The sequence below is a fragment of the Cetorhinus maximus genome, chromosome 13, assembly GCF_964194155.1.
Source record: "Cetorhinus maximus chromosome 13, sCetMax3.hap1.1, whole genome shotgun sequence".
NCBI lineage: Eukaryota > Metazoa > Chordata > Chondrichthyes > Lamniformes > Cetorhinidae > Cetorhinus > Cetorhinus maximus.
Window position 1 is genome coordinate 44,772,775 of NC_135891.1, and position 14,648 is coordinate 44,787,422.

At 37.7% G+C, this 14,648-nt stretch overlaps 1 protein-coding gene across 1 annotated transcript in view; it reads left to right on the top strand.

The window, feature by feature from the left end:
- The window catches only part of LOC144688592 (partitioning defective 6 homolog beta-like), a 73,676-nt gene extending 59,301 nt beyond the window's left edge, over positions 1 to 14,375 (top strand). The window contains exon 3 of the mRNA XM_078555349.1: positions 4,264 to 14,375. Coding sequence (XP_078411475.1) covers positions 4,264 to 5,105 — 842 coding nt within the window. The 3' untranslated portion in view covers positions 5,106 to 14,375. The remainder of the gene's footprint in view (positions 1 to 4,263) is intronic.
- Positions 14,376 to 14,648: the final 273 nt, after the last annotated feature.

Here is a 14,648-nt window from a genome sequence, read left to right on the forward strand (position 1 = left end):
TGCCCCCTTTTTAGTGATTCAAACAAATGGAAACAATCTTTCACTGCTTAGATTCTCAAATCATATCAAAATTTTGAATATTTCCAATTGATATTCCCTTCAACCAGTGTTGCAGTTCTAGTTTTTCTAAACTTTCATAACAGTATCCATCTCATTTCTGGTATCATCCTAGTTAATCTAATCTGCACCTGGGGGACATGAATCTAAATACACTTCTTCCATTGTGTCACAAACCATGTCTTGCCCAGATTAATCGCCAGTTCCTCCTTTTTGGTATGTAAATCCAGGAACACATTTGCTCTTTTATGATTCATTTAATGTAACAAACAATTCAATGGAAGTTAACTAGGTTATTTTTTTCAGTGAGATTGGTTTTTGTTTCCATTTTTAAAAAAAATCTGCAGTTACGTTAGAGGCCAAGGAGGGAAGTTTAATCCCCCATCTTTCTTCCCCCCCCCCCCAAAATGGTCTGTTTGAGATGGGTAGGATGTTAAAAACATAAAAAATCTCAAAGTGGACCCCAACCCGGCGCACATCTGCCCACTTCAGGTTTTAACAAAGATGTGATGAGGAGCTGGCAACCGACAAGGGGTGGGTTGATCATTTAAATATTATAATGAGGCTATCTATGTGCCTCCGATTTAATCTCCATTTTAAATTTAACCCTAGCCGAACGGTTTCCTTGGCCTTTTTGAATCTGGCAGCTAAAGAGAGATAAGAATTTAAGTGTCTTTACTGTTACCTGCCGGATTCAATTTACATGCTTCCATCTCTTTTCTCCCCCATTAATTTGATTGAACACCTGGCCCAAACCACAATGTCCGAATGACCTAACCGATCTCTCCCTCCTGTGTTCCTTGGTTGCTGAATCCTATCTCTTCCTCCTCCCTCGCCAATTAACTCTTTTGATCTCCTATGCCCCGCCTTTTCTTCCCCTCAACCCCCCAATTAATGACCATTCCAATTTCCCTCCTTGCCTCTTCTCTGCTCCCTAGCTGCAACCTGATGCCAAATACTTAGCCAGCTGGTCTTAGTGATTGTGTGGATATGTAGTCAAAAACTCCTCTTGGGGTCATTCTTGACAGCAAGGTTATGAACAGGCTGGTTCAGCCTCAGACAGTTGACAGGGAGAGAGATGGTGTCAGTGATTAGAAAACAGAGTTTGTAGTAGCTCCAAAGACAATAGCTTTGGTCTTTCCGATATTTCGTTGGAAGACATTTCTGCTCATTCATTATTGGATGTTGGACAACCAGTCTAGCAATTCAAATGGTGAAGGGGTAGTGAGAGGCAGTGATGAGGTACAGCTGAGGTCAGTGTGTATGTGGAAACTAAATTTATGCTTTTGGAAGATGTCACCAAGGGGTTGAGATGAGAAATAGGAGGGGGCCAGGGATACCAGAAGTTAAGATTGCAGGAACAGAAAAAGAAGTATTTGGTTGGTGATTTTAGACTTATGACTGGATAAATAAGAATGGAACCAGGCAAGTGCAGCGTCACCCAGCCTGGTCCATGATGGCGAGACTTTCGGAGGAGGATATTATGGTCAAACAGGTCGAGAAGGACGAGGAGGGAATAGCTTGCCTTTGCCACAGTCACATAGAATGCCTTTCGAACACTTCGGTACTGTGGCAAGGGCAGAAACCTGATTGGAGGGATTCAAACATGGTAAGTTGGGCACAGTTTTGAGAGGCAACAACACAGTAAAGGAATTTGGAGAAGAAAGGGAGGTTGGAGATGGGGTGTAGTTTGTAAGGATGGAACAGGCCAAGGGCTGTTTTTTTTTAAGAAAAGGGTGATGACAGGAGATTTGAAGGAAAGGGGGACAGTACCTTAGGAGAGAGAACCATTAACAATATCAACTGATATATAGTCCCTTTACAGTAACGTTATTCTAGACAACTTAACGAAACATGAGTATCACTTGACTGATCTCAAGAGTTTGCATCTAAACGCTGTGATGAGACAGTCATTGATAGCCTGCAAGCAGTGGTTTTATATTTGTGTTTTGGGAATAATACATCCATTTTTTTATTGTCTCTTTCTAATGTTCTAATCTCTCCACTCCTGAAGGCATTTCTCCCCAAAAGTGGCATTTACAGTAAGTATAATATCTCCTAACTAGTAAAGTGGAAGCAAATTCTGCATTTTTTTTAACAAAAACAAAAATTACTGGAAAAACTCAGCAGGTCTGACAGCATCTGTGGAGAGGAAGACAGAGTTAACGTTTCGGGTCCGTATGACTCTTCATCAGAACTAAAGAGAAATAGAAATGTGGTGAAATATAAGCTGTTTAAGGGGGGTTGGACAGGTGAAGCTGGATAGAGGGCCAGTGATAGGTGGAGGCAAAGGAGAGATTGTGAAAGATTTTTTTAAGTTGGATCCTTGCCTTTTCAGTTCATTTGTCCTATTTATAATTTCTTTCCTTCTAGTTTGATTTTCTTATTGTTCTCTTGGTTCATTCAAATATCTTCTCTCAAGGCTTGCTTTTTCTTCCCCCACCCTTTGTTTAAATTTGATACCTGTCTGGTTTTAAAATAAGTGGCTCATTCACTGCTTCTATTGGCTGATTAAATACTTTGTATTTTTTCTTAACTAATGTGGTACAGGTACTAAAACATAATGTGACTAGGATAGTTTTTTATATTGGTAGCGATTAAAAATAAATGGTAACGTTGATAAGGCCCAAAGAATGTGGTTACATTTGTACTTGAACTAGTCCATGAACAGCTGCACTTGAATGCAGCCCCTTTCGTCATCCAGTTGGTTTATTTTCTTCGTCATAAAACATAAGTTTGCACCAGCTGACTTGCATACAAACCAACAAAGCTAAAAGTTATCACATACAAATAAGTGGAACGGTATTGCATAGAAATTTACAGAACAAAAACACACCATCTGGCTCAAATAGTTTATGCTTCTGCACACAAGCTTTCTCCCACCCTACTTCAACTGACCCTATCAGCATACTCTTCTACTCCTTCTCTGTCATGTGTTTATCTAGCTTCCTCTTTAATGCATTTGTGCTATTTGATTCAACTACTCCACATGGTAGCAAGTTCCACATTCCCAGCACTCTCTGGGTAAAGAAGTTTTTCCTGAATTCCTTATTGGATTTACTAATGACTGTCTTATTCAAGACCTCAATACTTGGACTCTTCCACAAAAAGAAGTAACTTCTCTGCATCTAATCTATCAAACCCCTTTAAAATTTTAAAGATCTCTATTGGCTCATCCATCAGCCTTTTCCTTTCTGGAGAAAAAAGCCCAGATCGTTCAATCTTTCCTGTAAGATCTCTTGAGTTTATGAGCAGTTCCTGTTGAGCATAAAGGAAATGCAGAAATGCAGATAATTGACAGCTTGGCACTGCACCATGTTGAGTTCTTAATCTCAGTTGGTCTATAAAGTTTAAATGTTCCACAGTAGTACAGTAGTGGCGCAGGAGGGAAAGGAATCAACCCAACATGTTCTTGCAAACCTAATGACTGGTTGCAGTGTGTTATTAGTGGATGCCCTGCAATTATGCTCTGGTCTCCATTTGGGAAGCAGGATTTGATTTCTGAATTTTTTTGAAGAATGTAGAATTGGATTATCGCCACATGTGAAACTATTGGCCTACACTTCAGTATGATGCAACTGAGTTTTTCACACTGTTTGAACATTCGATAATCTCTCTTGTAAGGCAATATACAGACTTAAACTTTTAAATTTATAAATATTATAACTTTTAAACTGTTTTGTGTTTCCTGTCTAGCAGCTTCTGAGTATAGCAGTGACTTATTTGAACCATAAATGTCTGAAAGCAATGCAGTCATACACTATCAATTTGCACATTCTGTAGCAAGGACTTAATCAGAAAACAAAGCAGCTATCAGCATTCTTGGGATTACTAAACACTTTCTTAACAAAAGTAGTAAAGAGGAGTTTGCCTTTGCAGGAAAATTCTGTTGTCAGAAAAAATAGCACTCTGTATACCAGCAAATATTTCGGGTTTAAAAAAAATCAAAGGATTGTAGTTCTGGAATGTTGCTAACACACATTTGGGTTAAACAGGTTAAGTTGTTTCCTCATGTAAAGGGAGAGAGTGAAAATTGGTGAATGAGTCACTGAGCTATCATGAGATTATGGTTAACCTTCAATTTTAATGTAGAAGTATTTTCCATAGACACAGTTTGAAGTTGCCACAGAAGATTTAGACATTTACAACTTGCTCATTTAATGTGTTGTAAAGCATGAGATACTCATTTTTGTTTCATTTTTGCAGAGGATGCTGATTATAGTGCCTTTGGTACAGACACTTTAACACGGAAAAAGAACGTCTTGTCAAATGTACTGCGTCCTGACAACCGAAAGAAACCTCCAATTGCCATCAGCTTGCCACGTGATTTCCGCCCAGTGTCTTCGATCATTGATGTGGATGTTCTTCCAGAAACCCATCGAAGAGTGCGGCTATATAAACATGGGTCTGATAAACCACTAGGGTTCTATATCCGTGATGGCTCAAGTGTCCGAGTAACTCCCCACGGTCTTGAAAAAGTCCCTGGAATTTTCATCTCTAGATTGGTGCAGGGGGGATTGGCTGAAAGCACTGGTCTGTTGGCTGTGAATGATGAAGTTCTTGAGGTGAATGGTATTGAAGTATCGGGTAAAAGCCTTGATCAGGTGACTGATATGATGATTGCGAATAGCCACAATCTTATCATAACTGTGAAACCAGCGAATCAAAGAAATAATGTGAGGATCAGTCGGACTTCTGGTAGCTCAGGCCAGTCCACTGACAGTGGTACCAGCCATCCCACTTTTATGGCGTCCCCACATGTTATGCAGAATTTCCATTCGGAAGAAGTGGACAGTGATGAAGAAGCAGATATAGTCATCGAGGGCAGTGATGAGCCACAGCACATTCCTGTGGCAACTTCTGCCAGTGCTAGCGTAGTATCCTTAACAAAAAGTGACAATGATCATGGTTTAACTCCAAATGGCTCTGTTGCCAGCAGCGAAGGAAATATACATACATTAGCTGCCGCCACAAAAGTGGATCCTGTGGAAAAGGAGGATGTGAATAGGCGAAGCATGGAGGAGGATGGCACTGTTATTACACTATAGGTTTCTTAACCTGCACTTAAAGGTGCCAATTATATTTGTTTTTAGGGCAGCCTGTTTGGTTTTTATGTGCTATAAAGGAACTTTTTGTTATAACTTGCAAACTGCTGCATGCGTGAAATGAGCAGCATAATATCTCCAGAAGAATACAAAACTTGATGGAGTAATGAAATTTTCACTGTGTGGGCCCATTCTTTTCCATTTGTGTGCAAATATTTTAAAATATTTTCAGAGAACCGCAACTTTTAGGAAGGAGAAACATAAAAGCCCTCCCTCCCAAAAAGATATAATTAAGAAAAAGAAAGGTGACCAACATTGCCCTATCTGAATGGTGATCTGATCATTTACTCATTGTAGAAACACACCAAGGTCTGACTGTTTACAGTACAATTCCTAGAACTGATCATTCTATTTCCTTTTCAGATCCTGATTAGAATACTTGAAAACCAAAAAAAAGCTTTAACCTAACCAGAGTCTTAACTCCTTCAGCATGCTTGTTTCTCTCCCTCATCCCCCATTTTAGATTTTGTTGCATGTGTGCTTGTAATTGGTGAGGCATTATTAGGCACTTTCTATAACTAGTATGTTTAACCTACAGTGACTGCACAACAAGATGGGATTAGGAAGAATTGTAAATTTCATCATACTCCTGTAATTTTATAATTACTATTCAATTCCTCATAAAAATGCATGTTGTAGAGGCTGATGTGCAAAATCCAGTTTTTTTTTGTAACCATTTAGATCAAGTATACTGCTCAACTTAAAGGAGCAGCAAGTTTTATAATTATGGCTCAAAACAGACCAGCTAAAGTACTAACAATACCTATTGGCTACGTTAGCTCATTAAAATTGACTTCTTATATTAGAATTGTATATGTTTGCAAAGAACTATTTTGATATTCATTACCAGAGAGTATTCCTAGCTGGCTGTGTTTTTTGAAAAAAAGACAATGAGAATGCCCTCTGAGCTGCTAATAATGTGAAAGTGGAATTGAGCCAGGAAATGAAAATTTAACAGCACTGGTACCCATAAGAAAGGCATAAAATTCTTGTGTTGTGCAAAGATTTTATAAAAACTAAATCAAATAGACTAAATTGTCATCTTCAGCAAAGATCTGGCACAGGCATATGGCCTCCTTCCGTGCTGTAAACGTCTATGGTTACCATACTTCAGAATTGAGTGGATGAAATTAGAACAGAAATTAAGTTTTGCTTAAAACGCAAACTGACCAGGCACTCAACAAATCTACTGTTTGGACATAAACATTGTGTTGAAGTTGCCAGTATTTCCTTCGGATGTCCTGGGTATGTACTGTAGAATAGCATGGCTCCAAGCAGGAAAAAAGTAACTTCTTATTTATTACCCCAATTTTCTAAGGATTTTGTATTCTAGTCCACTTTGCTTAGTTTGTTGATTATTGCTTGGGGTTGGGGGGGTGGAATACAAGATTTTTACAAATGTTTTTTCTTCTTGGGTTCCCATAAGTATAGTTTGCATTTTATGAAACCATGACAGGTGTACTGTTAAAAGTAATTCTGAAGTTACATTTTCATCCTCCTGGCTTTGTAGTTTCTCAGATTTCAAATAGATTTAATAGTAATATCAAATCTGTAGTGCCATTTTATTCTGTACTTGGCAAACGTGGGAGGTCTCTACTTCTAACAAGCAATTCACAGTAGAACATGAAACGCTTTAGGATCATTAGAGGGAGATCTAATGTGGGAGAGGAGTTGTTTGCTGATCTTTTACAGGTGTCTAGTAATTAGTTGTAATGTGAATGCTTACTGTGTTACAATCCTATTGGAGACTATTAATGTTGAAAGAAATCCAAGCACCCAGTAATTAACTGACACAACTACACCACAAGATTTCATGTTTTTAAACAAAAACAAACTATTGTATACAAAAAAAAACAAAGCAAGCACCAATAACAATACTACAGCTTATAAAGACTTATGCTATAAACTCATTTCTGCTTGTTACTTCTCCCCAAGAATTCCCTTGTACATTACAAGAATCTTGAAGGTTCATTTACTTTTCCTGGGACCAATTCACAGGGTATGTCCCAGATCTCTGAAATTCACTTTAATTCCCCTCAGTGTTCCAGCTATTCTGAGGTAATATTTTATGAGGGTCCTTCAGTTAGACTTTTGGTTAAGCATCGCTCCAATTTTTATTTAATACCTCACAACTGTGAACGTCTCGGCTCCTTGTTCTGGTAGCTGGAAGTTGCTGGCAATATATAATTTTCTTAAATGCATTTTTAGTTATGCAAGAATTTTTTTTCAAGTCTGCCACTGTGCTTTGTGCACTTGCACTGTATATATTGGGGTCAAGCAGCAGCCAACTGGACAGGTGTGAGGCGAGGGAAGCTGCTGCAAATTCTGCATACTTGCATGGAAGCAGATTTGCCTGGATTGGCTCAGGAACCCTTAATAAAAGTGCTAATTGATTTGGAAGTACAGCCAATGATTCTGGCTACTTGGCAACAATACATTGATCTTGTACAGATCCTTCCACTAAGAATGCAGATTTAATTTTTTTATTAAAGAAGTCTTAGTTAACATTTGAGTATACCTTTTTAGAAAATATAAATATGGTAATTGGCAATAACTTGATATAAAAGTTATATAAAAAGTTATATACATAGGAACATATGAAATTGGCCATTCGGCCCCTCGAGTCTGTTCTGCCATTCATTAAGACCGTGGCTGATCTGTTTGTGTTTCGAATTGCACATTCCCATCTGCACCCGATAACCTTTGGTTCCCTCACCTAACAAGGATCCTCCGCCTTAAAAATATTCAATGACCCCGCCTCCACCGCCTTCTGAGGCAGAGTTCCAAAGCCGCACAACCCTCAGAGAAAAAAATTCTCCTCATCTTTGTCCTAAAAGGGCAGCCCCTAATTTTAAAACAGTGCCCCCTAGTTCTGGACTCACCCATAAGAGGAAACATCCTTTCCACACCCACTTTGTGAATGCCTCTCAGGACCTTATATACTTCAATCAAGTCACCCCTAACTCTTCTAAACTCTAGTGGAAAAAATCCCAGCCTGTCCAATCTTTCCTCATAAGACAACCTGCTCATTCCAGGTACCAATCTAGTAAACCTCCTCTGAACCGTCTCCAATGTATTTACATCTTCCTTTAATGAGGAGGCTAAAACTACACACAATATTCAAGATGAGGTCTCCCCAATGCCCTGTAGAACTGAAGCATAGCATCCTTACTTCTATGTTCAATTCCTCTAGTAATAAAGGATAGCATTCTATTAGCCTTCTTAATTACTTGCTGTACCTGCATACTCACTTTTTGTGACTCATGCACTAGAACACCTAGATCCCTCTGCAGCTCAGAATTCTGCATCTATTCTCCATTTAAGTAATACTCTCCTTTTGTATTCTTTCTGCCAAAGTGAACAACTTCACATTTTCCCACATTATACTCCATCTGCCATATTTTTGCCCACTCAGTCAACCTATCTACATCCATCTGCAACCTCCTTATGTCCTCTTCTCAGCATACTTTGCTACCTATCTTTGTGTCAACTGCAAATCTAGCTATCATGCCCTTACTCCCCTCATCTAAGTCACTGATATAAATTGTAAAATGTTGAGGCCCCAGCGCAGACCCGTGCGGGACTCCACTGGCCACACTGTGCCAATCAGGAAAAAAAAAACATTTATGCATTCTGTTTTCTGCCAGCCAGCCAATCTTCTATCCATGCTAATGCATTACCCTGTATGCCATGAGATTTCATTTTCCGCAAAGACTTTTCATGTGGCACCTTATCAAATGTCTTCTGGAAATCTAAGTGTAGCATGTCTACAGGCTCCCCTTTATCCACAGCGCACATTACCCCTTCAAAGAACTCCAATAAGTTGATTAAACATGATCTCTCCTTCGCAAAACCATGCTGACTCTTCCCGATTACCTTGAGTTTCTCTAAGTGCCCAGCTATAACCTCTTTAATGATCGATTCTAACACCTTCCCCACAACAGGCATCAAGCTAACTGGCCTATAGTTTCCTGTTTTCTGCCTCCCTCCCATCTTGAATAGAGGGGTTATATTTGCTATTTTGCAGTCTGATGGAACCTTTCCAGAATATAGGGAACTTTGGAAAGTTAACACCAACGCATCTAATTATCTCATTAGCCACCTCTTTTAAGACCCTAGGATGAAGTCCATCAGGACCTGGAGACTTGTCAGCCCGCAGCTCCATCAGTTTGCTCAGTACTGCTTCCCTAGTGATTGTAATTTCACCAAGTTCCCCTCTCCCTTCCACCTCCTGATTTGCAGCTATAACTGGAATGTTTTTTGTAGCCCCTGAAATGAAGACATAAGCAAAATATTTGTTCATTTCATCCGCCATTTCCTTATTTTCTATTAACTCCCCATTGACACTCTCTAGAGGACCAACACTCACTTCACTTACTCGTTTCCTTTTTAAATACCTGTAGAAACTCTTGCTGTCAGCTTTTACATTTCTAGCTACATTTACATTTCCTCTCATACTCTAATTTCTTACTCCTGAGTAACCTTTTAGTCATTCTCTGCCGTTCTTTATATTCTGACCTGCCACTCATCTTTGTGCAATTATATGCTTTTTCCTTAAGTTTGAAGCTTTCCTTAACTACTTTAGTTAACCACAGATGGTGGGTCCTCCCTTTGGAATTTTCCTTTCTAGTAGGAATATACGTATTCTGAGCATTCTGAAGTACCCCTTAAATGTCTGGCACTGCTTCTGTATTCTCTAGCCTAGTATCCCAGTTCAATTCATCTAGCTTTGCTTTCATGCCCACATAGCTGCCCTCATTTAAGTTTAAAATACGAGTTTTAGACCCACTCTTCAAACTGGATGTAAAATTCAATCATATTGTGGGTCGCTGCTACTTAGGGGTGCCTTCACTCTAAGGTCATTAATTAACTTACCACATTACACAATACCAAGTCTAATATAATCTGTGCTCTGGTTGGTTCCAGAACATGCTGCTCTAAGAAACTATCTCGAAAGTATTCTATGAACTCCTCATCCAGGCTACTGCTGCCAATTTGATTTTTCCAGTTTATGTGTAGATTAAAGTCACCTGTGATTACTGCAGTCCCGTTATCACAAGCACCCAATATTTCTTCTCGTATACTTTGTCCTACATTGTGGTTACTGTTAGGAAGCCTGTGGACCACTCCCACTAGTGACTTCTTTCCCCTACTATTCCTCATCTCCTCCAAACCAATTCTTCTGAACCAAGGTCATCTCACAAATATCATCTTTGACCAAAAGTGCTACCCCTCCATATTAACCTAGCTTCCCATTCTTCTTAGAACACTTAGCAAGCATTCTAATCACAATTAGCCTATACATTTATGGCAAACAGATCCTTTTACTTGAATGCACAAAAAAAATATTTTTCTAAGACAGGCCTTGTTGAACTCAATAGTGTTCAAGGTCTGAACTCAACAGTATCTGAACTTGCCACTTTGTGAAGAGGAACCTTTTTGGCCAATCAAACCACGTTGGATTCTGACTGAAGATTCTCAAATTTCCCTAGTTAATATTGAACATCTGAAACTACAGTGAAATCCTATTGATCTTGGTTTCAATTAGCTGGATTTTTAAAAATGCATGTTAATTTGCTTTGCATTCTGCCAAAGAGTGATGGATACGTATTCACACGAGTGTTCTCTTTGCTCATCTTAGCCATTCCATCCATAATTGAGTGGTGCTAGCTAACACCAGGGTTCTCTCAAAGGGATGGAAAGAACATGTAGTAGTAGACGCTGTCTGCCATTCTTGCCCAGCTGCTAGAATAAGAGAACCACTAGTTTAAAGCTGCTATTTTAGAGAAACCCAGAGCTGGCAGTTATGAGATGCATTCTATGGTCTGCATCGGCTACTGGCCAGTGCACAATGTTCGCAAATAGCTTTAAAACATTCCTCTCTGATCCAAGCAGTTGTCTGAGAAAAAATTGAGTTTGTTTTGCACGTGTACTTGTACTGAAGCAAAGTGCCACTTCCTTGAGGAGATTGTTTCTGGGAATCCAGTCCAGCTAACTTTACTCCAAACTTGACAGCTTATGTCGGTGAAACTGAAAATACTTTCTACTGACAACCTGCAATATAATTTATCTGTCAATGTGCCTCATGAAATGGCTCATAAATTGTGGGCTCAACAAAATAATTGGAGTTGATCTTTTCCCAAATTGCTTTTGAGGAGATCAGGCTTTACATGGAATAATTTTCAATCTCTTGTTCTATCTTAATTTACCTCCACAGTAATTATTCTAAACTAAAACCTGTTACAACTATTGTAATTTATTGAGGCAGACAAAATTTAAAGCTAAACAAAAGCATTTCTAATTGCCTTTTAATGCAGCTTTGTACACCTATACACTAATTTCAATTTTTAAGGGGCATCTTTTTTAAACACCATTCAGTGTTTTATGGACAAGTCAGTTCACTATGCTCAATAAATTCAAAATTGCATTCATCCATGTCAAACACATAAAAGAACTTCATGTTCCTTTGCTACTGGGATGAGCACAATCTGTCAAATGCCTTCCTGACTTGAAATGTATAAGTTTAAATTGTATGCTTGGAATTCTGACTCGTGCATACGTTTATGAGAGACAACAAAAAAAAATTCGCTGAAAACTCGTTTGTATTAAAATACTGACACTAGCAAAAAGTAGTCAAATTAAACAGAAAATATTAAGTATTTAAATTTAGGTAAATTGGCACACATACACCTAAGGTGGCTGACTTCCTCAAATGAATGTAATGCTTTAAAACCATCATTGTAAAGAAACAATTCTTGTAGCTTTTAGTAATGCTTTAAAATTAGAAGTTGAGCTGCTAAAGAGCTACGTTAGTTTTCTCAGTAGCCTCATAATTACATCTCAAATTACTGGATGTAATTTAAGAGACTTGAGTTTGAATCTGGACTGTTTTGACATTGAGTTTCTCGATAGTTAAGGACCCCCTCATTTTTAAGTACGCATATCTTGATGAGTTAAGAGTTCCTCTGGTGCCTCTAGGCTGAACCAGCAATTGAGGAAGATGAAATGTGGGCAATGTTGAAGTGAGGGAAATAGGAAATATTTTCTTTAGATCAATAACTGCAGATAAGCATTTATAAAATTAGCACACTTTCTATATAATGCAGGCATATAAGCCATATAGTGTTTCTAGCATTATATATAATAAAGATATATATGTTATATACAATATATATTTTAAAGTAAAAATGAGGCAATTTTGTAGCAATTTTCGAAAATGCTACTTTAGTGCACACTGAAAATCCTTCAAGTTCTTCACTTTCACTATTCTATGCTACTTATTTTAAAATCTAAATTTAAAAGCCATTCTTTGCTGTGTAAGCTTAACACTAAATAGAGTCAGTCATACCCTGTATGGTCCTAATCACAATGCTACTGAAATATTTAATTGCCTTAATGAAGAAAGACATTTTTTAATATGGAAGGTAGTTATATGCTTATGTCTGAAATATGACGACATGGAATATAAACAAACTACAATTTTGCTGAACTGAAGTAGTTTATATTTCAGGTAAGTAATCCTGCTGAACCTACATGAAAATAATGTACACCTCCCCTCTCCCCCCCCCCCCCCCCCCCTCCGGCTAATTACTTGACAGCTATATGATCAGTTGAGTTAAAAAGCTTAAAATTTTGCTTTACTCCATAATGAAGGGGGAATGTTTCTTTTGTATCAAAACATGATGGTCAGTCTGCAAAATCACTTTTAAATTATAACTGGACATGAAATATATGAAATGCACTTGCTTTGACCTATTCATGATGACACTGGACAAGTTTCAGATTTTCTGAACTATAACTTAAAAACCATTATCTTTGGTTACTCTGATGTAAAATATTTTCAATGAAGCATGCTGTTCCTTTTTACAAACTAAATACATGAGTGCAAAATCAGAGTTGGTACTATTCAGAACACAGTAATGCTCGTCAATTCATTGACCAACTGGCTAATGGATTAAATAGTTTATAGTACCTCTGAAGATATGTATTTTTGCTTGTGAATTTACCCTCTGCTGGCTACTAGCAGTACTACATGTCTTAATATGACCTGCTGAATTCTTTGTGGATTAGTTGTTAGCTCTTTTCTAAAATGACTGCTACAACTGGAGGAAATTGTTTAATTGCATGCTTTGAAACAGTGATTCCAAATTATCAAGTTACTTTTATCATCTTGTATAGGATTATATTATATAAAGTAATTACTAAAATGGGAAAACAAATTGCAGTGACAATGCATTTAGAGCCTTAGTCTTTTCTGTGTCTCATTTACTACCTCTTAGATTTATGTATTAAACACTGCAGTCTGACTTAAAAATCTTGACCAATTACTATCATTCCAAATAGTTTATATTCCATAATCTGAATATATAGCCACAAATTGTTTCTCTTTCAAGCAACTGTAGATGAAAAGCATTTAATGAAAATGTCCATGCTGAGTTGTAGCTGTTTTCTTGTTTGTGAATAATATGCTATGGCTTCATGATTTTTTGTGATTTTTTTAAAGAAAAGATTTGTAAAGAATAGACACAATATCAGTATTTTCTTACCACTGTACAATGTATGTTTATATGATCACACTAAAGAGAAGCTTCACATTTTAGAATCAGAGACTATAGCCTCATGCTTAATATGATATATTTGTATGAACTAGAGAAAATCAGTAGAGGTATCAACTTTTATTATCATTTTCGAGGGCTGGTTTCCCAATACTACATAAAGCATTGTGGTACTTTTTAACCTTCCTCCTGTGGGACTAAGACAATAGATTGTGGTCATAATGTACTTCATGCAAATCATGAATTTCTTTTAATAAATATTGCCCATGAGATGTTGGAACCATTCAACCTTTTTAAAGAGAGATGTCAGAGCAATTTGGAAGTTCAAAGCAAATTGTACAAAGGCGATACAGAAAAACCTGTGAAATGATGGCCTTGATCTGTAAAACCCTAATTCTTGCAGAGTTTGAGCCGTCTATAACAATTTCATTGACCAGCTTTTTGAAATTCTTTGAAGTTACTTGAATTTGTCTAGCAAACTATTCCTTGGTCCAAATAAAACAAATGAAATATTGCACTTTAAATCCCTTTGCTATCCTTTTCACATAGCACAGACTTGGTACCAAATGCCTTCTGTAGAAACGGAAACTGAAAACTTGGCATGTAAACTGTTAAATATAACAATAAAAGTTGGTGAATAAACAAATTATTTTGTCTTTGTGATACAGTTGTTTTACTTGTTGAAGACAAGCTAACCCTTACAAATGATACCTTTGTTAATTAAATTGGGAATGCTGAGAACTGGAATATATAATGTATGCAATGTGTAATGCACTCTAGGTTGCTGAAAAAGGTGATGTCAAAGCTTTTAGTCTTGCACTCATCAGGACACCACAAGAATACCAATGTAAGTGGAAAACAACATATAATAAAACAAAAACAGAAATACCTGAAAAAACTCAGCAGGTCTGGCAGCATCGGCGGAGAAGAG